The sequence below is a fragment of the Pagrus pagrus genome (assembly GCF_965226575.1).
Source record: "Pagrus pagrus genome assembly, chromosome: 1".
Lineage (NCBI taxonomy): Eukaryota > Metazoa > Chordata > Actinopteri > Spariformes > Sparidae > Pagrus > Pagrus pagrus.
The window spans coordinates 33,317,214-33,338,462 of record NC_140185.1 but is presented as its reverse complement, the minus strand read 5'-3'; the positions used below and the strand labels follow the sequence as shown (position 1 = coordinate 33,338,462).

Genomic DNA, 21,249 nt, shown 5'->3' with positions numbered 1-21,249 from the left:
CAAAAAAGTCCAATCTTATGTCTAACAGTTTTTTTTTGTTTTTTGTTTTTTTCCCATTTGTGTCCTAAAGAGGCTCAGCACAGTCATCAATCCATCAACCCATCAATCGCTGCGGGGCAACAAAAAGTAGCAAAAAGTAGTTTCGATCAATCAGCAGAAGTAGCAATGGCTGGGTGTTTGCATAAGGGCACTACAAGTTTAAAGAGAGCAGAGGTGCAGATATACAAAATGACAGTGGCATGTTTAAGTTCATTGCTCAGACATAGAAAAATACTGTACTGTTAGTAATAATATAAAAAAAACGCAATTGCATTGCAAGCAAAACCCATGACGAGGTCTATATAGATATATAACAGGCATACAAGAAAACCACTTTAAAGCAACATTAGAAATCAGACGTGGGGCTGTTTCATGGTTTCACCCACCAGAGAACGATGCTACAGCAATACTTAAGAAACTAAAACAGACTGAGTTAATTCAGTAGGGCTTTTTCAATGCAGGAGGGGGCGCTCTGTCGTCCCCCCTCCCCCAGTCGGAACAGAAAGATCGCCTCGGAAAAAAAAAAAGTCATTGTTGAAACGTGTATCTAACAGTCCGCTGTGTAACAGCAGTCCTAGAGCGAGCACTGTTGTGCAGGAGGAGATTACAAAAAGGTACTTCGGCTTGAGTGAACTCCAGTGTTTGTGTGTGTCCTGGTTACAGCTGAGCGTGAACATGCGCAGAGATGATGGACAAAAGAAATGCACAAGCATGGACACTGAATCTGAGCAGTCAGCCTGTCAGACAGAAGTCGAATGAGAGAGCGAGAGAGAGAGAGAGTGAGGTACAGGATAAGGGCACTTCTACATCTAGCTGAAGCTCCATTCATCAGCGAAACAGAGTCAAGGACGAAGTGAAATACACACGAGCTGCTATTTTCTTTTAGCCATTTCTGAAGCTTGCTCCACTGGAACTGTGTAAAAATGTAATACTCAGTCAGAAGATGAAGACGGTTACTACAATCTTAGCCAGGTTTTGAACTATGTTGTGCTTGTGCCAAGTGTAATAAGACTTTGGTAGACCGGTGGTCATGCAACACAGAATCCAAAGGTCTTTTACTTTCCCCCAAATTCCTAATGAGACCCGTCTGAAGGTCAAAAAACACTTAGCTAAAGTGATAGCTAGCAAGGCCCACCCCCCCTTTAAGACACAACATTCAGACTGGAAATTATGGAAGCAGTAGATAACACCAGGTGAGACGAGCAGTCCAGCCAAACGAGACAGCACAGTGGAAGCTCTCAGTACAAAAACAAAAAATGGCCTCTGGTACACACATTCCAGCAGAGACAAAGGACATTAAAAGTACATGGACAGCAAGACAAACACACCCATGCACATGTACATCTGCACAGTGAAGCCAATCCGTGTAGCACAGTTGAGGTAAGATGCAGTCGAATACGCCGGGGTTTGTCGTAATAATACCCATGTCATCGAGAAATCCTGAATTCTTCCTCTACACGGAGACGGCGAAACCTCAAACGGGTCAAAGGGCAGTTGTTTTTTTTTTTGGCACACAGTAAAAAGGTTGTTTTTCTGTCCTCACAGCTAATGACACGGTTGTCAAAATCAACGGATGCGAAAGTGACCGTGTATGCCTACTGTGAGTAGCTAAAGTGCTCCTTGGACATGTTGTGACATGTTTGTAAGGTGATGGTGAAAATAAGGAGTTGCTAAAATTCGATATCCGTGTGAGAAATGAAAAAAAAAAGAAGAGAAAATAAATCACAGCAGACGTTAAACTGAGATCTGTTTTGAAGGATTTTTAAGCTTATGATTAAGAAAATAATACTTGTACAGATTTTTCCCCCAGATTGAAACTTTCGGGTGATTCTGTTGAAATCAACTTCTTCAACATGATATGAAGGAAAGCGAAAAGGTAAGTGAGGCTGTGTGAGTTGTGCACTGGGGGTGGAAACATGGCAGACAGAGAATCTACAGCTTCAGTGACATTCATTAGCTGCCCAAGTTATTGCTGACATATCCAACGTATGATCTGCAAAGCATAAGTGTCAACGAACCTGTAAAAGTACTGAGTATTTACAAGAGAAACCAAAGTGTTTTGTCAAGTGTCATTCGCCCAAACCCCAACAATCAAAATATATTAATAGTACAGCTCAACGAGCATGTTGATGTAGTTTCACTTTTTTAATAAAATTAAATCCTGACATAATTACAATAATGCCTTTTTTTGTTGCAATTGTACATAATTGTGTGGTACAAGTTCACAGAGTTCAGAAATCTACTAAAGTCTGACATGCAAAATGTCTCAAAACAAGACTGTACCTTGTGAACAAAAAAACTGAAATTTTATTTCAGTTCCTTTTAAGTCAGTTTTTCCTGTTTTTTTTGTTTTTTTTTAGTTTTTTTTTTTAAGGTTTTTGTAGTCAACAACATTTTAGTTAGTTCTTATATTTACATGTAAAGAAATCGCAACATAAGTGCTGGAAAATCCATATATATGTGAATATATGTATACATTTCTAGGCGATACATAAATAAATTTATAATTATATATTCATCGGATCAGTCCTCATCACTGGAGTCTGAATCATCTGAAGAGGAAGAAGAGCTCCCAGACTCTGATGTAGATGACTCGGCTTTCCCCGAACCTTCAGGACCACTGTTTTCCTTTTGTTCTGCTGACTCCTCCTCCTCCTCCTCCTCTTCCTCCTCTTCTTCCTCGTCCAAAGCCTCTTCTAACTCCTCTTCGTCCTCCTCTCCGTCCTTCTCTGCCGCCGGCCGCTTTGTCTCCTGCGTCGATGACTGGGAGAGGGCGGGCAGAGGAGGAGGAGGAGAAGGAAGGGTCGGGTCACTGTTTGAGCTCTGCTGCTGTGTGGCAGACGCAGGAAGGTTAAGGCCTGGAGTGAGAAGCATCCCTGGGTAAAGCATACTGGAGAGTAACAAGGGGTTAAGAGACAGTTGGTGACTGGAGGCTGCAGACGCAGCTGAAGCACTTTGTGGGGCGGTGGCGGAGGAAGTGGAGCTGGAAGTGGAGGAAGGAATCGTGTTCGAGCCCTCTGTCCTTTCTCCTTTGGTGTCTGAGGTGTGAGGGGGGGCCTTAGAGGCAGATGGCTCTCCTGCTACACCGCTGGCGGTTACCTTCGTCTTCTCCTCAGAGCCTCCTGTGCTCTCCTGAGCAGGCTTCCCGAGCAAGTTGCTCATGCCCAGCAGGTTCGGCAATCCAGCCATACCAGTCAGCATCATGGGAAACATGGCAGCTAAGTTACTTGCAGCCAGGTTGCTAGCGTCGGATGGGAGCCCCATCAGGCCTGCGGTGAGCTGCAGGGACTGTAAGCTCTGGAGGTTTTGCTGGAAGGCCTGCAGGCTGGTCAGGTCCATACCAGAGAGGAGGCCGTTGGCCAGCAGGGGGTTCAGACCCAGGGCGGAGGCTGCCTGGTTGGGTGCTGCCGCCGCCGCTGCTGCTGCCGCCGCCTTGGCCAGGGGATTCTTAGGCCGACGTCCACGCCGGCTCACCTCCTCAGGAACGATGGGTCCCGTCAGGATTCTGTCAAACATGCTCTCTGGGAGGTAACCCTGGAAGATAAAATGCAGGGTTAGCATTTCTACTCACACAGCTATAGATGATTGTTCATTACAAATATCACGGGACATGTAACAGTTGGGTAAACACATTCATCGTTCATTTATTAGGTACACCTGGCTAAAACTCCAGGTTGTCAATTTCCAGTCTGACCACAGAACCGGCCTTCTTCAGCAGCTTGGTGAGTTTCCCCGTCTCAGCTGCTCCGACATCTTCACACCAGCACACTACAGCACTGGCTGCTACAGACTGATAGATCTCCCGTGGCTTGTTAAAGTCCAGCAGTGGTTGACTGCATGCCATGGAGGGGGGTGTGATGCAACGCCATCCAGTCTCATGTAGGTGGGTTGGTAGAGGAGAGCTGGAGGGTGAGCCCGAGACGCAACAAACCTTAATGGATGTTACAGTGCTCCTCACAAAGAAACGATGTAGTCTGTTTTGTAGGCCCTTCATGTCATCCTGGAACAGTTCCCAGTCTGTTACATGAAAATACTCCTGGAGGGTCTCCTCAACATCCTTAGACCAAACCTTTACACTCCTCGTACTGGCCACCTGTTGCTTCACTAGCTTGCAGGTGGCCACAAGGTGGATCAGGTTATGTTTTTATCTCATGCTGCACTGTCCACATATAGAAGTCCACAAAGGGTGGACAAGGGTGGATAAGGGTGCTGGGATGCAGCATTTAAAGTGTGGCGATGACATCAATAACGCTCGCCGTCGCAGCAGCAATGGCCAACACGGCAGATTGTACGGTCTCAATCCTACACCCATCAGCTGTACGTTAGCTGTATGTCACCTCGCGGTTACATGGCCAGGATTAAACCAGGATTAAGATAAATACAGCAAGACGTCCTCCTCTCTTCTTACTGCTCTGCTTTCCTGTCTGCCTGCGCCGGAGTGAGCCAACTAATTCAAGCCGACTGTCCAATTCAGCCGTGTCGCAATGAAGCTGAGCAAACGGCACTCCCTAAGGGCACGTTGACCGTTCGCCAGAGCTGTTCATCTGTCTTGTTGGCTCGAGACCTCTCGTTTCCCGTAATGATTGATAGAAGAAAAGGTTAACTTGTCCTGTCCCTCCTGGTCCTCTCTCCCTGACACTCACACCAGCTCGCTTACAGGCGGTATTCCAGGAACTTGTCGTGGTAGTAAGCACCATGGTACAAGATTTTGCAAATAAATAGTTCTGTATTGTGAAAACAATCCTGCATAAAGTGCTTGTGATACACAGTTAGAATATGAAAAGAAACAATTGCCTTTCTGTGCCATACTGAATTATTTGTTGTTGGGCAGTAGTCTTAGACAACATTAGTTTTTGCTGGTGTACCTAATAAACTAGCAACTGACTGTACATCTGTTCAAATTCCAGTAAAAGATTTTGATCTGATGGATGTTTGACTTTGTGACTCACCGATTGTTTGACGACATCAGCCCATTCAGGTGGGACTCCGTACTCGGGGTTCTCCTGAAGGAACCGGCACAGATCCTTCAGAGGAGGAGCAAAGGCTCCACCGACCTACAGAGGAGATCACAGGCAACACGAACCCAAGTGAACAACAGGCGAGATACATATTCAACATATCAAAATATCCCTTTCTTTACAGGCTTGTTGATAGAGCAGATGCAGTAGTGGTGTCGGATATTGACATGTCTTACATCATGCAGTCTGTCAAACTGATTTTTAGTAAGAACTAAAATTAAATTATCGGCCATTATTGGCAGACTTTGTGGAGATGAGTATGACATTTTTAAGAAAGCAGTTGAGGACGTAGCACACACACAAAACCACACCAAACACATACGCACCTTGCGTGCGTTTCTCCTGTTGATGATCTGGACCCTCTCCTCTCCTGTTAGGCTGTTCACGTCGATCTTGTTGGGGTTCCTGCAGCGGTGCCTCTTCTGCTTGGGCCGACCGTCCTGGAAGTGGAACTGCATTTGCATCTTATTTACCCCCTGGACAGGAAATAAAACAGTTTTCGGTCTAAAAGAAAAAGTCTAACTGCACAAACTAGCTATTAGTTTACTAGTTTTAGCATCCATTTCATGGTCAAACTGCACATGTGGCTGAATTTATTTGCCAACGTTGTTCTGTACACTTCTTTCTCTATAAATGTGTCAACAGTCAACTCCGAGAAGATCATCATGAACAAAAAAAAATCCACTTACAGGGATATAGGCTCCTGTGTCTGCCACGAAGCCTGGGTGCTCTCTCATCCACTGCTCTAGATCTTTCCTCCTGGGAGCGTCGTCCCCAGCGAGCCGGGTCCCGTCTTTGAGGTTGATGACGGGGACCCTGCTCTCAGTGTCCCCGGGGATCTGACTGGAGCTCTGGCTGTAGGCCAGCGCAGGGGCCGCCGCCATGCCCACCTGACCGATACCTCCCCAACCTGCAGGCAGCTGCTGATGGATGAGCACACAAAACAGTGTTTAATGTTATTTACATTACAGCTGGTTATATACAGAACCGCTTTTCCAAGGAAGAGAAGACGACTGCTTACCTGATCGGGAACAGCGGGGACTCTACTCCTGTTCATGAATAGCAGGTCCATCCCCTCCACGTTCTTCCTCCTTCCCCTTCGCTTCTTGACCACTGGCTGACCGTCCAGTGCTCCATTCAACCTCATCTGACCACTGAGATCTTGAGGCACTGCATGAGAAACGGCCAGTTAGCTGTGAACTACTGTGTCTATTTCAGAGTGAAACGAAGCTTTGAGATAAATCTGGAAATATTTACATTTACTTTCTGACTTAAATCAGCTTTTACAGATTTCCATCTGTAGTATACTGTTACTTTTATGGAGAAGTTCAGATGAAATATTTTAAAGTCAACCCCAACACTGTTTATTCCTTAAATATCTGTACCAAAACTATACTTTGCTGCCATCTACTGGCGGCAAAGGAAAACAGGACGGCCTCATCTCAACACGCTGCACTCGTCTTCAGGTATCTGCCGAGTTTTGAATAAACACACCGGTCTGGTAGCTGCACTGAGGCTTGGTGATGTCGGCCAGGCCTGTGTCCGAGGCGCTCTGCAGCTCGTGAAGCCGGACCAGGTACTGCTGCTCCTCTGACTCCAGGGGCCTCTTCAGAGGTAGACCTTGTTTCTGGAAGGTCAGCTTGAGACCTCCCTCCTGCTACAGACAAACGAAGGTGTTAGATACATATAGAGAGGTGCATAGTCACAGGAAAAACAAAGCTATAAACAAGGAGAAGCTGTTGCTTATTTTCTTTGGATCCCTTTACAGATGGTTTATTATATATGGGCCTTTTTCTGACTATCCACTGATTTAAGGATTTAAAGACCTGGTAGGTATGATGAATTTAAATTATGTAACATAACATCATCTAACTTACAAGAATCTTTTACAAGCAAATATTTATAATATTATATTTATAAATATAAGTATTTTCTTGTTAGTATTGGGACACAGACACACAGTGGGTAGTGGCTAGTAGGACAGCGGGTAAAGTCTTTTCACAGTTTGGACTGTGGTGGGAAGCCATGCCAAAGAGATAGCTGCTGTCAGCGTATAAAAACTTTAAAAAGGGTAACAAGCAGCAGGTGGTGTGCTGGTAAAAAACGCACAATTTTGGGAAAAGATCCTTATCGAAAAAGCAACATGAAAAGCAAGATGCAAATATTAAGCCTGTCAAGTTAATTGCCACATCGCCAAGAAGCATATTAAAACACCCACAGTCAGGGTCTCCATTTCAATCAGATTATAAGCAAGACCTCTTCAGCATAGAGAGGCTGCAAACTGAACCTTATTATATTCTCATGACTGAGTGATTTGTGCTCATGTAATCACAGCCTCAGAGCCCAATTCAAATTGAGTGTGTGGGAAAAAGAGAGGAAGGCTGCTATTAAATTAATCTCTCCTCCTGCCAGGCAGTCAAAACCACTAATCATCCCCAAAGGAAAGAAGGAAGAAAAACCCAGAGAAACATGCTGAACACGGCAGCTAGCACCGGTCATGGCAGCAGAAGTGGAAGGGTCCTACGATTAGGGCGAAGCGGAGGGAGGAGGGGGTAGAATGGAGAAATGAACATACATCGTTGAGTTTTACTGAGAACTCCTTGTTTTCTGCAACATGCTTGGTCACCTTTGACCCCTGTGGTGAGGCAGAGGGGTCCTCGCACAGGCTGTTGGCATTGTCCAGCAGCTTGGTGGTGTAGAAGGAAGCCACTGCGCCTCCCGGCTCGTAGACCCGACGTGTTCCGGGCCACTTGCCCTTTAGCACTGCCTGGCAGATGCTGTCCAGGCGGTTGATGATCACGCGATCCTAAATTAACATCAGCACAGAGGATTAGCAAACTCATAGTAGTGTATCAGTTAGGTTTCCCTTCTAATTACGACTATGCTGCAGGATTTTCACATCACTAATCATCAAGAGACAAAAACTTGTTATATTAAATGATCAAATATTCCCTTTCTCGCTGAATACACCATTTGAACACCTACGAGGACAACAATGGAAGAATTAGTGGTGCTGATATAAAACTGCCTGAGCTCGAAGCCATTTCAAACATCACTAAGTGGATTTGCACACATATGCGCAGTAGTTCACCTTTGGCCAGTAGGATGCAGCGAGCATGTACCCTCCTCCCTGGAAAGGATGCGAGGAGTTGTTGGTGATGCCGTTCTCGGCCACGTGGGTGTCCTGCGTCTCATCCTGCGTTGTGCTCAGAGATGCCACACTGTCCTCGTCAAAGGCCTTTACGCTCGGCACTGCAGGCACTGAGACAAAGGACAGGACACAAACATTAGAAACACACCAAAACCTTTTCAATGATTCATTTATGTCATTATTAATCAGTATATAACACTGTCCTCCACAGCAAAGGGTTGAAAGAGCAGCAGGAAACAGTCAAATAATTCAGATATCTGACTTAAGTTAAACAATCTAGCTGGTTGGTAATTTAATGAAATATGTCCTTCGCACAAGAACATGAATAATAGACTTTTTTGTTTTGTTGGTTATGTTGCTCACCTTTCTTCTTCCCTTCCTCTCCCTCACTTTCGCTGTCATCAGAAGACGACGAGGAAGAGGACGATGATGACGAAGAGCCAGAGGAGCAAGATGACGAAGAGGAGGAGGAGCTGGATCCGGAATGTGACGAGGAAGAAGAGGATGATGAAGAAGAAGAAGAGGAGCGCGATGAAGAGCTTGAAGAGGAACCATCTGAGTCGGACTCTGAGCCACGCCGGGCCTCCCTGCGGCCCCTCTTGCTGGCCTTCTTGGGTTTCCTCTCAGAGGAGTTGGGTGTGAGAGGTTTGGTTCGTGCTGCCACCATCTGCCTCTCGCTCTCCTTTACCTCCGTAATGGGCTTCTCCTCCAGACCTGTGGGAGTAGCTGGTGCTGGAGGAGGGCTCCAGTTCTCTGCCTGCTTCTCCTTGCCCTCCTCCCCCTCTGAGGCTGGTTCCACCTTGGGTACAACCGCACTGGGCTCTGTGTCTCTCTGGACAGGTGGAGGCAGTGGAGAGCCTGTCAATACTGAGCTGCTGGGCTGGCACTGAGGGTGTAGAAGCGGGGTGGATGTGCGTGATTGCTGCTGTGCAGCTTTAGTTTGGCTGTAGTTGGATTGGGCAGCCATGAAGCTGAGCTCGGGGTCTCTGAGAATGTGGTAGTCTGTGCGGCTGACGCCGTGCTTAGCAGCTCCGATGAGCAGGTCACGGTCATGGGTACCAGCTTCCCACCAGACGGGTAAGTCGGAGCTCATCTGGCACAGCGGCAGGCGCTCGTAGAGTAACGAATGGCGAAGGACTTGTTCTCTCACCTGGCGAAGCAGCTCTACTCTGTACAGCGTGCGAGACGCTCGCTCCTCAGTGATGGGCTGGATGTTCAGAGACGGGTCCACCGCAGAGTCTGCAACAAAGACGGAGGAGCAGGTGTGAGGGAAAGTGCAGGAGGGAGAGGAAATAAAGGCTCCTCTACAGGCACAACCCAAAGGCCTGTTTGTGTCTGAGTTTAAACATCACACTGTTTGTCTTTCCACAAATGATTAACCTTATCAGCCCCTCTGCAGAGTCCTGCAGAGCCAGCTTGTTTACTAAGGTGCTACCGACCTCCCTCCGGAATAAAACCATTCACAGCCAGGAATGTGTGTAGTACATACTGCAGTACCTGAAGCCACGCTAATAACATCATATTGAAAAAAGTGTCTGTGTCATCAGAGAGTATAAAACATTGTGATGAGACTCACACGAGTATAAATAGACAATATATTCTTATATGACCCATTTCAGACAGCAGTGCTGAGCACACGCATGACACAACATCCTCACTTATCTTACAAGCATCGATTCTTGTTGTGACCACAGCGGATTGTCTGTGGGTGGCTGCTCAAAGTCAAAAACAAAATGGTGACGTGGTCTGGACCTCTTCAGTTCAGGTGTATACAAATAAAGAGTGACAGTTTGTTTGCATGTGTGTGTGTGTTCATGCGTGAAAGATTTCTGACCTCCCTCTTTGGGTGGCAGGCGACACACCCGTCGGCACATGGCGGTAAATGCACACAGGTACTTCTGCAGGCTCTCGTCGGTCTTCTTGTGCAGCCGAGCCATGGCCCTGAACTTGGTCCAGTCGAATCGGCCGAGGTTTGGGTCAAAAACAACACCAAAGGTGGAGACCACGCGGTAAAAGTCAGCCTCTTCTCGCCGGGTCCATCTGAGGAAAGAAAAAGACTTCACAATAATCTCTTTGCTGCAAAATGATATTCTTACTAAATATTCTTCCAGACTGCTCAAAACCTCTAAGGTCCAATTTATTCTGCAACCCAACATCAATCTGCTCTGTGTTCTGACCTTTGTTGGCGTTCAATCTTAGCAGCCATCTTGGGGTTGAGGGTGTCGTTGAGTGTGGCGGGCAGCGGGCAGAGTGGAGCAGACAGTACCATGGTCTGCTGGGAGTGAGACTGAGTCTGGTGGATCTGGAGGATCTGCCGGCTCTTAGTGAAGCGCTGGGAGGCCGTGATGAGACGCCTCAGCCTGGCTGTCAGCACCGAGGATGAGGGCCAGTAGATGGTTTCACCTTCTGTCAGTGGTACTGCATCTAGATCAGAATAACATACAGCACAAAAAAACATTCACGTTCCAAAAATCACTGGAACATATTTAGATTTTTTTTGCTAAACTAACTAAAAATTCACAAGGTTTCCAGACTTCTCCCACCTGCGGGACGCCTGCATTTAATGATAATCGGCTGAGGATTACAAGCATCTAATACTCACCTCCGGCGTTGTCAGTGACAACCAAGTCTCCAGGGGAAGAGGCGTCATCCTGCGTGAGAAGAGACTGTATGTTTATGGCAGGGTAATACATAATATGCTTTATAAGAAGACCAACATGTGCCTTAGTTTCATGTGTCCTGACCTCCATTTCGTCCTTCAGCAGGGCTGGAGCAGGCTTGTACTCTGGATCGTCCACATCCCTGCACACACAGTTAAAGTTCTGATCATGTTTCAGTCGACACAATTTTAAAAAACACATCTAAACTTGAGAACAAAAGGGCACATAATGTTTTTCAGGCTCAGCAGTAGTGCGATAGACCCACCCGTCCATGAAATCATTGCCTCTCTGTTCGGCAGCGATGGCCTTCTCATCTGGTCGTCCCACACGCTCTATGAAGCACAGGGTCGGGTCCGCACGAATAGTGTTGTACTTCTCATAACCTGAGAGGGCACGGGAGGGAAACCAAACACCAACGTTAGTTAAGGATAATGCAGGGAAACTTTTAGATAGGGCCCAGGCAACGTACACAAGCTGGATGATTTCCCACAATCACCTGGTATGAATGGAAAACACACACTGAACACGTAACAAGTCAAAACGATCAGTTATCACAATGTTTTCCTTTACATGATAGATAATAGCAGACTGTAGCTAGTTAATGTTTCATGTCAGGTACTGGAAGGTCACTTTGGAAGTACAGTAGAGGCTAGTTGAGTTAAACGTTAGCTCAGTGGCACACTTTCTCATTTGGATTATCAAGGAAAAGAACTGAGGTTTCTCACCGTGCTTATAGACACCCAGCAGCAGACACTTGTCAGCGATGGCATCCCACCACAAGGCTGGCAGCTCCGAGTGGTCAGGATCTGGCACCCAGATCTTTATCTCACTAAAGAGAAGGAGGGGGCAGGTTTTCAGACAGAAAACATGTCGGTGAAGCTTTGTCATTTTACTGATATCCAACACTCTGACTGCTGTTTGAGTTTAGACACACTTCCTCTATTGCAACATCGCGTGAGAACTAAGTAAATCCATGCAAATGTACCGTGGCAAGAAGCCCTGGATCTCAAGACCCAGAGCTCTGTGGATTTTTATTAGTCTATCTGAGACAGGAAAGTAAGTATTCATCTGCTGCATCCTCTGTTTTTTAAATATACTGTATAATCATAATTTTAAATCAGGAACCTCCTTGTTTTTTTAAAAAAAAAAACTGCCCTAGCACTACAAGTAACAGTCATTTTCATTATTTCCTAATTCACAGATTATTTTCACAATTAACTCATTTATCTTTTAGTCATTCAAATGTAAAAAAAAAGAAGAAAAATGCTCATCAAAATTATGTTTTTAAATGGTTTCTGATGTCCAACCAACAGTCCACAACGCAAAGACTCTTCATTTACCATCATAAACGACAAAGAACAAATCATTACATTTAATTTTCTCTCCATCGACTGCTTGATTAACTGACTAATCACAGCAGAATTTACTTCAAACTTCAAACTGCTCCCTGTTAAGGGCTTTTATTGTGATACAACATAATGAGACTTAACAAAAGCCTCTCTAAACTTAAGATGGTGATTTCCTTGTTAACCTTTTCCAACAGCGCTGTATGGTGGAAAAGAAAAAACCTTCCCATCTTCACCAGCAGGTGGAGCTCTACCACCTTCTAATACATTCAGCTGATCGGTTAGTTCTTGCTTCAACAGGTTGATACAATATGCTAATGACTCGACTCGCCACTCAAGGAGGGAAAAAACGTCTAAGGCAGCTATTTCACACTGATATGGATACTATGCTGTTGCCAGTAATGTTGTATTAAAGCTGCTAAATCCACCTGACCCTCCGTATGTACCATAAATCCTGCTATCTCATTATCGGAGCAGGTCAGGAATAGTACTATACTAGTCAGAGTATTAGGCACCATCTGCTGCGTCATGGGAAATCTTTTATATTTGTCGAATTCAGTGTTTCAAGAGTCTCGAGCAGCAGAAATCGCAGTGTACGTAAGGTAAGGTAACGTCCGAGTAGCTCACCTGGAGTCCACGCCATCCAGCACCTTCTGGGCCTGGCTTCCTATCACCTCTTGTTTCAGGTAGTAGAGCATTCTGACCCTGAGCAGCACCCTGCAAAGAGAAAACCCACTGGTCACAAAAAAGCCCTGACCACGCACAAACGCTGAGCGAGCAGAACCAACACACACACACACATATACACACACACAGACACAGACAGCAACCTGTTGAACACAATGCAAATGAGTGAAATCACTCACAATCAGCTGTGGCCCTAAAAAGTTGACTGCTGTACACTCCAGCAACAAAAAACCTGAATTCATGTATAATATGCACAGCTATATTATAGGATTTGTGTGTGTGTGTGTGTGTGTGTGTTCAGCTATACATCATCAGCTGTACATGTAGCATACACACTAAACCTGATCAACAGATTAGGTGAACGTTACACTGATGTCACGGTATCGATCTGGCAGGGAGGAGTCGTGAGCAAGCTCGACTGAGCTCGCGGTCCCTCTCTCTCGAGTCGTCATGTGGTCGTGCTCTGGCACCAGATGAAGGCTGGGAAGCCGAGGCTGACAAGGTAGAGAGAGGCTGACTCACAGGGGAGACATTAGCTCTGTGATGCATGATCACACATCGCAGCCAGCAGGCTTTTTGAGCGACAGTGAAGTGGTGGGAACTGTGGCGCGCCAGGCTGTAACGTCTGGTACGCCTTGAGATTTTTTGCTTAATGTAGAAAGCTGCTCTGTGTAATCGTGTTTTTTGTCTGAACACAAAATAATTTTTTCTGTTGCAAACGTGCACCGCGGAAAGTTTCAGGGATTTCTTTGCAAGAGAGGGGAAATTCTCGGTGGGGGATTTTTTTTGTTGCTGTGGAGTTATTAGCTGTCTTACAATGATTACTTACAGAATGGTTACATCTCACAGCCACTGTGCTACTCTGACAAATGAGCAGTGACATTCACATTTACATATCCAGCTTCTCTGTATGATGACAATTAACCCCCTCGATTAAAACACAACTGTTTTCAAAACAAATTCATGCAGATTAGATGAAACTAATTAAAAAATGTAACTCATTCTCACTATTAGCAGCATTACCCAGCAACCTGTTGCCAGACTACCGATGTTTTCAACACTGTATGTGTCTCCTCGTTCTTCTTCTTCTTCTTCTGTATGAAGCTTTTAAAGAAGTAGACCGTGTCACAGATTTCCTAGAGAGGTCTTTCTTTCAGCCAGTATTTAAAACAAATTATCACCAAGACTTCAATATTAATCTATCACTTTCGGTGGCCTCTTCTCCTGCCAAAAGCTCCTCCACAGTGCTGCTCTTCTTTCAAGAGCACTGAGAGTTGTGAGCTGCCACTATGAAATATAACACGCCGGGCCTTCCATCTTTATTACGCTGTAATTCAGCTAAATATTGTTATAAATGAGCCCAAAATCCTTCCCCACTGCACTGACAGGAGAAGGAGAAAAAAATACAGTGGCTTCAAGAGTCTGTCTGTCAGAGTGATGGATATCTGCGGTGACCAGTGTGGACTTGTAGCTCTGGTAAATCAAAGTCTTGAACTTCCTCCCCCCTCCCTGCCTCCACCCTCCATCCTCCTGTGTGACTGGACCCGCCCAGGAGCAGCTGCCGCTTCCTCTGCCTGTCAGCACAACCCTTCATCACTCTCCTCCCAAGCCTTTGTTAGTCTGCGCGTGTGTGCGCGCGATGCAGTTCGCTCGGAGAGGAGCTGCAGAAGATCTCGGCACAGTCGCGCACAGAGTCTTTCCGAAAGCAAATAAGCCAAGTATGCATGACATGAGTGGCATGCAAAGAATCCCTCATGGGCTGTTCACACAAAACAATCCATCAAAAAAAAAAAACAGCGTAACAGGGAGATTCTGAGTCACTGATGTAATTCTGATTCAAAACACACAAACAGTATGAAATTTTTATGCACTCTCTCAAAACTGCTTCCCACACGCCAAAGCAGATTTACTGACGACAGTTTCACATCTTTACTACAGTGTGTGCAGTAAGGAATGTGTGTTATTTATAAAGCGGAGAGCGGAGGCAAACTGCCAGAGGAGCAAGGAATTCGCAAAATGATCATCCAGTGCGATCAGATTTTTTTCCTGACCTGTAGGTCTTTCACACTTTTGGCAACAGAAATCATTTCCTACTTCGTATAGTTTCCATTTCCCGTGCAGGAGCTCTGTCCTGCAAGTACATGTTCCCAACCTTCCTTACTTAAGAAGACACGCAAGCCACAGCTAAGCCTGATGAACTCCAGCACCCCTTCATCATCAACAACAGCAGTTATGTTCCAGATGTGTTCATTTGAGTTTAATTTAATTTCAAGTTGAATGTTGCATGTCAGCTGTCAACGTTTAGTTCAGTTCGTTCAAGTCTGCATTAGTGCTACAACTACATGGTGGCAAAAGCTGGACTTTCTAACCATTTATCCATTTTTTAGTAATTTATTTCAACAGTTTATTCATTATTTCAATTATTGAGCCATTACTTTTTCTCATCCTTTATTTCTCACTGTTTTTTATACCCATGATGATTTAATCTGCTCATTTACTAATATAAATTGTAATAACGTCTAAATTAATTGTTATAGCGGACTCAATGTGTGTAATTTTTTAATAAAATCTTTAATTACATTTTTAAAAAGTAGTTGAAATACTCTACAGTCTCTCCACAGACCCCCCTGGCAATGCCAGAAGTACCCCCTGGGGAACAAGTACCTCTGGCTGGGAATTACTGCTGTTAAGGAAGCCAGTGAATGCCCCCCCGCCCCCGCCCCGACCCAGCAGTCACATTCCAGGTCCCTCAGACTAAAAATGCACGAGTCAGCAAACCGCGCTGACTGTGTGTCCCCGTTTGCCCGGCGTGTCACACATCAGACAATCCCTGGATTCAGCACAACTGGACCAGGAAACAATGGAGAACTTTCTATGGAAGCTTCAGCGATCCGCGTCCAAAGCCCTATGGACACAAGCCCCCCTTTTAAAAAGAGGGGCAGCCATCTATTTGGCTTTATATCTCAGCAGCCCGTGTTTTGATAGCAGCCATCTTTTTCCCCGCTGTCTGTAAATAAGAGAGATCTATGACGGCCATTAGCCGGGCTGAAGTCTCGTTAAGAATCATATCAGCGGAGCCGGTCGCGATGTGACGCGCGTCCGTTAATGAATCAGTCGACTGTCTGCTCCAATAGATGTTTTAGTGCCTCCTAATTACTGTGGCTTTGAGGTGCCACAGTTAAAATTTGAGTCAAGTGCAAATTGTATTTTCATGCACTCGGGCTTCATTCTATTAAAAATAAACTGATACAATCTGTGCTGGAAGAGAATAATGACCACCTGCCAGTCGCTATAATAGCACGAGAGGTTTAAACACAGAACACACACATTCTCTCACCCACAAGAGATAAAACAACCCAACAATAGACTATTAGTCACCAGCACGTGCACTGTATGCAAGTTAAATGCTGAAAGATATCAGGTCATTACAACTGTCATGTTCATCTAATGACGCCATGTAAGACAGTCAAACATATCTATCTGTTGCACTATGGTTATGACTACTATAGATAGCTGCTTGTAACATCAGAGATGCCTGGTTTGTCACGCTGTAGTGTTACTGATGTGAACAGAAGGGGATCACGAGTGGGATGAGGGAACACCTACTTGTTGCAGTGGTGTTTGAGGTGTTTCTTGTAGCCGTCGTCCTGAAGCATGTGCTCTGGGTTGTGTTTCCTGAGCCATTCGGCTTTGTGGATGTCGAAAGAGCTCGACTGGGTTTTCATCTTCTTACCCTTTCTGCCGCGAGGGACTGGGGCGGACAGACCTAGTGGAACAAGGGGGAGATTGAGCGTTATAGGAGCAGTAAAGGAAATGTAACAATTCCCTGAACCCCACTTTATAAAACCAGTTAAATGTAGGCTGGCAGTCCTGAGACCCACCCAGGTGATTCTGCAGCTCCTTGGTTTGTCCGTCCTCAGTAGGGGCGATCAGGTCCCACATGAAGCTTTTGATTTTGTCATCTCCACGGTAATGGACCAGGCAGTAAGACAGCAGGGCCCTGCAGATGGACTCCACATCCCACTCTGTCAGCTGCTTCTTAAAACGCCCATGTTTGAGAATATCGTTCCAACGACCCCATCTGGACAAGAAGACGGAAAATGTAAGAGAAGTTGGGGTTATTTAACTGAAAATATACATGATTCTACAATTACAGTGACGTTCATGGGCTTGGTTATATACAGAAAGGGATACTGGGCAACTTCAACCCATTTCAATCATCTCACCCATAAACGAGCAGGTTCTTCTCCACCCTGAAGCACTCTGTGCGTCCGTAGCTGTTGAGGCGGTCATGGTTTCGCCTAAGCTTCGGTTTGGTCTCGTCACTTTCGCTTTCGCCCTCTGAAAGCTCTGCTAACTCATCCTTAGTGGCGCTGAACGGCCTCGTCTGCTTTCGGACACGAGGTGTGTCGATCACCAAGCTGTTCTGTAGAGAGGGAATCGAGGACACATACAACATTTCAGCAAAGGGCTTTCCATACGTCCACATCATTATTCTTTGCTCCGTACTCTGTATTAACTGTGGTGGAGAACTTACTCTGCCATTGACCATTTCCATGTCAATGTCTGCCTTTTTGGCCCATTTGTCCCAGAAGTTGGGGTCATCCAGAGAGATGTCTGTGCGGTTTCCAGATGCCACAAAACTAGCCTGAAAGCAGACATCAGAATCACATCAGACCACGATCAGACTTCATCACGAACTATTCCAGGTTAAAACTTGTGACCTGTATCACTTGTGTCAGAGCAGTTGTGTTCATCCGCTTCACTTACCTTTGCAAAGGTGGATCCTCGTCCCTCAGACTCGATGGTGATGGTCTTTGTCCTGCGCTGGAGGATCTGGTCGATGTCCTCCTCGCAGAACTTGGCCCCTTCATCTGACTCATCCATTATGGCCCCATACGCACCGCGTCGCAACAGATCCTCGATCTCCTTTTTCGACAGCTGCTGCTGCACTGCCTGAGAGGGGAAGGGAAAGGGAGGGTCAAGAAACTACGTACAGACTATAAAATAGACTTGAGGTGTAAAAACTACATAATGCATGACACAAACATAACTTCACAATTTTCTCAAAGAAAACAAGTCCTTGCCAAATGCACAAACACAAAATGAAAAAGACACACGTGTTGCATTTTTAAAAACACAACATCAGCAGCCCTGTATCTAACCCCGGCAGCTGTTTATTATGCAAATACGCTCAGTCAGGCCAGATGTGGAAACCTGCTAATCGCTCAACCTCCTTATACTTCAGATAATTCTCAGAGGACACCAACCACCGACAAACATCCACCTACACACCTCACATGCTGTTGACACACTCCCTCACAAAAGAGATTAGACTCTAATAGGATCAGTTACACTTCAAGTGGAAATTTTGAGAGCGAGCTCCAAGTTTGTCGGGTTTGTGAACAGTTATTTTTCTTTTGCTTGGCATCTTCTTGTTGTCTGCCATCTGTTACAGTTTTCCTCTGATGTCATTTAGGCCTGATTATATTGGAAACCGTTGACTTTTGTTATTGTTAGAAAGACACTTGGAAGAAATCTTCTGTGTTTTATTTTTAAAACTTCAGCTCATTCTCACAGGATGACATCAGGAAGGTTTCAGTTAGTGAGTGTAAGAAAAACAGGTTCATTTTCTTGTCTGATTTTCACAGAAACTGTGTCATGAATGCCAAGTGTGATTTTTCCTTAAGCTACAGTCGAGTTTCTACCTGGGATTTTAAGATTTAAATCTACTTAATGCGGTGCCAAACTGAGAAGGAGAATAGAGTGCATTTGTGAAAACGTGGATAACAAAACGGATGACAATGAGTGTTAATAAAAACTGTGCACACACTGCTTCATAATTATCCTAGCGCCACAACAGGCTTTTGCTGTTTCCTGCTTGTTTGTGTGATGATTTGATGATGAGATGGTTCAACTGAAAGATTTCATGTCCCCGCCAAGGTCAGGCTGTGAATTCATCACAAGCACTGTCTGAAAACAAACACCCCTCTCTTTGAAAATTAACTGAACATAATTTACACGACTAAATGGTTTAATTCCCCGTTTCTATTCCAGACAAATTGGACAATTCTCAAACTCACCCCTCCCCCGGCGCCTCCTCCCAGGCTGTTATCTCGGCCACTCATGCTCTGCAGCACGGCTTTGTCCAGGCCCAGCTTGAGGCTGGCGCGATCAAACATCTCTCGCTCGTACGAGTTCCTGGTGATCAGGCGGTACACCTTCACTGCCTTGTTCTGACCGATCCGATGGCAGCGAGCCTGGGCCTGTGTAGGGAAGAAAGATGGAGTGAAGCGCACTATATGTACAGCTTTCGTGTTTATTTCTTTAGTTTGACCCAAATGTCACCTGATCCTTAATGACTGGAACTATAAAAAATCATTGAAATTTGCAGGTGTTCTTGCTTTGATTGGATGATGTGTAAGCACTCTCTGTGGTGAGGAGACTTGTTGGCTGGTGTTCACATGAGCAGATGTCACACAAGAGATAACGATCAGAGTGCCAACATCATCTAATGCCAAAACATTAATGCTACAAATCTACAGTAGTATTTTGCATCTGCTGCTAAGACAGTGTGTGAGAGTGTGTGTGTGTGTGTGTGTGGTTGTCGTACCTGCAGGTCGTTCTGCGGGTTCCAGTCAGAGTCAAAGATGATGCAGGTGTCTGCGGCTGTGAGGTTGATCCCCAGGCCACCAGCTCTCGTACACAGGAGGAAAACGAAGCGTTCCGATTCGGGCTTACTGAAGCGGTCAATAGCTGCCTGCCGCAGGTTCCCACGAACACGTCCATCTATCCGCTCGTACAAGTACCTGCGACATTAAAAAAAAAATACCCATGATGCATGCGGGAAACAATAACTGAGCTTTTAATAACGTGTTTACACTCAGGCATAATTCTTGGACTGCTCCTTTAAATACACACAAAATGCTACTTCCCCTCCCCTCCCTTCTACACCTGAGAACCAGCATCTTCAAAAATAAAACTGTTTTTATAAAAGGAGTGGTTACTCTCTTTCATCCCTGTGTCCATTCTCATCCCCTCCCACAGTCCGACCCCCTGCCCTCCCCAGGGTAATCCACTTCCAGTCAGGAGAAGCCTCACAGAAATTCCTGCTTGTCTAATGTGGTGGAGCCCTGAGGGCTTCTATAACCCGCTGCTGAACTCTGTCTGAGGTCTGCGCTGTGCAGCATCTCACATGTTTACAATGGTTTAGGGTTCGCTCCAGCTGCTAGTGGGAAGCCAGAGGAACGAGAGAGAGCGAGGCGGAAACAGAGACATAAGAGGAACAGTGTGATGGAGGAAGACAAAGAGCTATAAAAAAAGTCAAGGAAAGTGAAATGGAAAAGGCTGAGGAGTAAGACTTTGGAGATTTGAGGATAAAGATGATAGTCAGCAATACAAACTCTTATCCGTAATAATTATTAATTCATAAATACTTTTCGGTTCTAAACCTAATGGCCAGCTGTGAACATCGAACACTGCTCAATGTAACGCCATTTAAGCTTTTAATGGGCCCAAGACACAACTGACAAACAGAACCAGACATGCACAAGGGAAACAGGCGAGAGCTCATAACTTGACTCTCAAAGCAATGTTGTACTGTGGCAGAGCCTTAGATGGTATATAGTAGATTTGTGGACATAGTTTAAGTAAGTTTAATGTCTATCATCTTCATCAGCTGCTCTCTTTTCATTCATTGAAACAATGCCACCAAACGCTACACATTAGACCTTTTAGTCTCAGCTATGAATAACAGATTCTGTCATCGTTACCTTCTCTGAATGAGGTAGTCTTCCAAGATGTCCAGGCAGCGCACCATCTGGGAGAAGATGAGCACCTTGTGCCCTCCGGCCTTCATCTTAGGCAGCAACTTGTCGATAAGGACGAGCTTCCCGGCAGACTGTACCATAGCCTGCAAGTGAAAGTCCATGGCAGTGGGGCTATACACCTCCCTGAAGTCCTCTAGGATCTTCTCTTCTGCTCCTGACATAGCAAAGACACGGATACATCAGGAACACTGCCTTTCCACGTTCAGTGTCCATTCATGAAGATCAGGGCGTTTTTATGACTGCGCGCCAAAAGTAACTTCAGAAGCACATGTGTAACAAATGCTTTGTTAACTTTTTAGATGCCTCTGTAACACATGAAGTATATTTTCAGGAGTTAAAGCTAAAAAAAAAAGGAGCCTGAAGACGTGTGACTTTGTTGCTGTGATCTAATTAAAAAGGGAGAAAAACAAAACACCACTCAGATTCAGTGCATATGCAATTTCTACTAAATCTGTTGAGATTTATATGGTTTTCTCAAGGCAACGGCACTCGTGTGCAGAGTCTCATGTAACAATCACT

At 45.3% G+C, this 21,249-nt stretch overlaps 1 protein-coding gene across 7 annotated transcripts in view; it reads right to left on the bottom strand.

Moving 5' to 3' along the window:
* Nucleotides 1–2,169: 2,169 nt before the first annotated feature.
* The window catches only part of chd9 (chromodomain helicase DNA binding protein 9), a 70,575-nt gene continuing 51,495 nt past the window's right edge, over nucleotides 2,170–21,249 (bottom strand). For 4 of the 7 annotated variants that reach the window (XM_084362696.1, XM_084362700.1, XM_084362701.1 and 1 more), the window contains 24 exons: nucleotides 20,674–20,884; nucleotides 19,515–19,710; nucleotides 18,985–19,167; nucleotides 17,672–17,857; nucleotides 17,439–17,549; nucleotides 17,128–17,327; nucleotides 16,783–16,982; nucleotides 16,508–16,667; nucleotides 12,842–12,931; nucleotides 11,594–11,697; nucleotides 11,134–11,251; nucleotides 10,953–11,010; nucleotides 10,811–10,859; nucleotides 10,386–10,632; nucleotides 10,043–10,248; nucleotides 8,572–9,447; nucleotides 8,149–8,318; nucleotides 7,633–7,863; nucleotides 6,552–6,714; nucleotides 6,079–6,227; nucleotides 5,747–5,980; nucleotides 5,384–5,533; nucleotides 4,989–5,093; nucleotides 2,170–3,573 (listed from right to left, as the gene is read on the bottom strand). In XM_084362696.1, the coding sequence (XP_084218822.1) occupies nucleotides 2,563–3,573; nucleotides 4,989–5,093; nucleotides 5,384–5,533; nucleotides 5,747–5,980; nucleotides 6,079–6,227; nucleotides 6,552–6,714; nucleotides 7,633–7,863; nucleotides 8,149–8,318; nucleotides 8,572–9,447; nucleotides 10,043–10,248; nucleotides 10,386–10,632; nucleotides 10,811–10,859; nucleotides 10,953–11,010; nucleotides 11,134–11,251; nucleotides 11,594–11,697; nucleotides 12,842–12,931; nucleotides 16,508–16,667; nucleotides 16,783–16,982; nucleotides 17,128–17,327; nucleotides 17,439–17,549; nucleotides 17,672–17,857; nucleotides 18,985–19,167; nucleotides 19,515–19,710; nucleotides 20,674–20,884 (5,408 nt within the window). In that variant the 3' untranslated portion in view covers nucleotides 2,170–2,562. The remainder of the gene's footprint in view (nucleotides 3,574–4,988; nucleotides 5,094–5,383; nucleotides 5,534–5,746; nucleotides 5,981–6,078; nucleotides 6,228–6,551; nucleotides 6,715–7,632; nucleotides 7,864–8,148; nucleotides 8,319–8,571; nucleotides 9,448–10,042; nucleotides 10,249–10,385; nucleotides 10,633–10,810; nucleotides 10,860–10,952; nucleotides 11,011–11,133; nucleotides 11,252–11,593; nucleotides 11,698–12,841; nucleotides 12,932–16,507; nucleotides 16,668–16,782; nucleotides 16,983–17,127; nucleotides 17,328–17,438; nucleotides 17,550–17,671; nucleotides 17,858–18,984; nucleotides 19,168–19,514; nucleotides 19,711–20,673; nucleotides 20,885–21,249) is intronic. The other 3 variants (XM_084362697.1, XM_084362698.1, XM_084362699.1) reach the window with 3 other exon arrangements.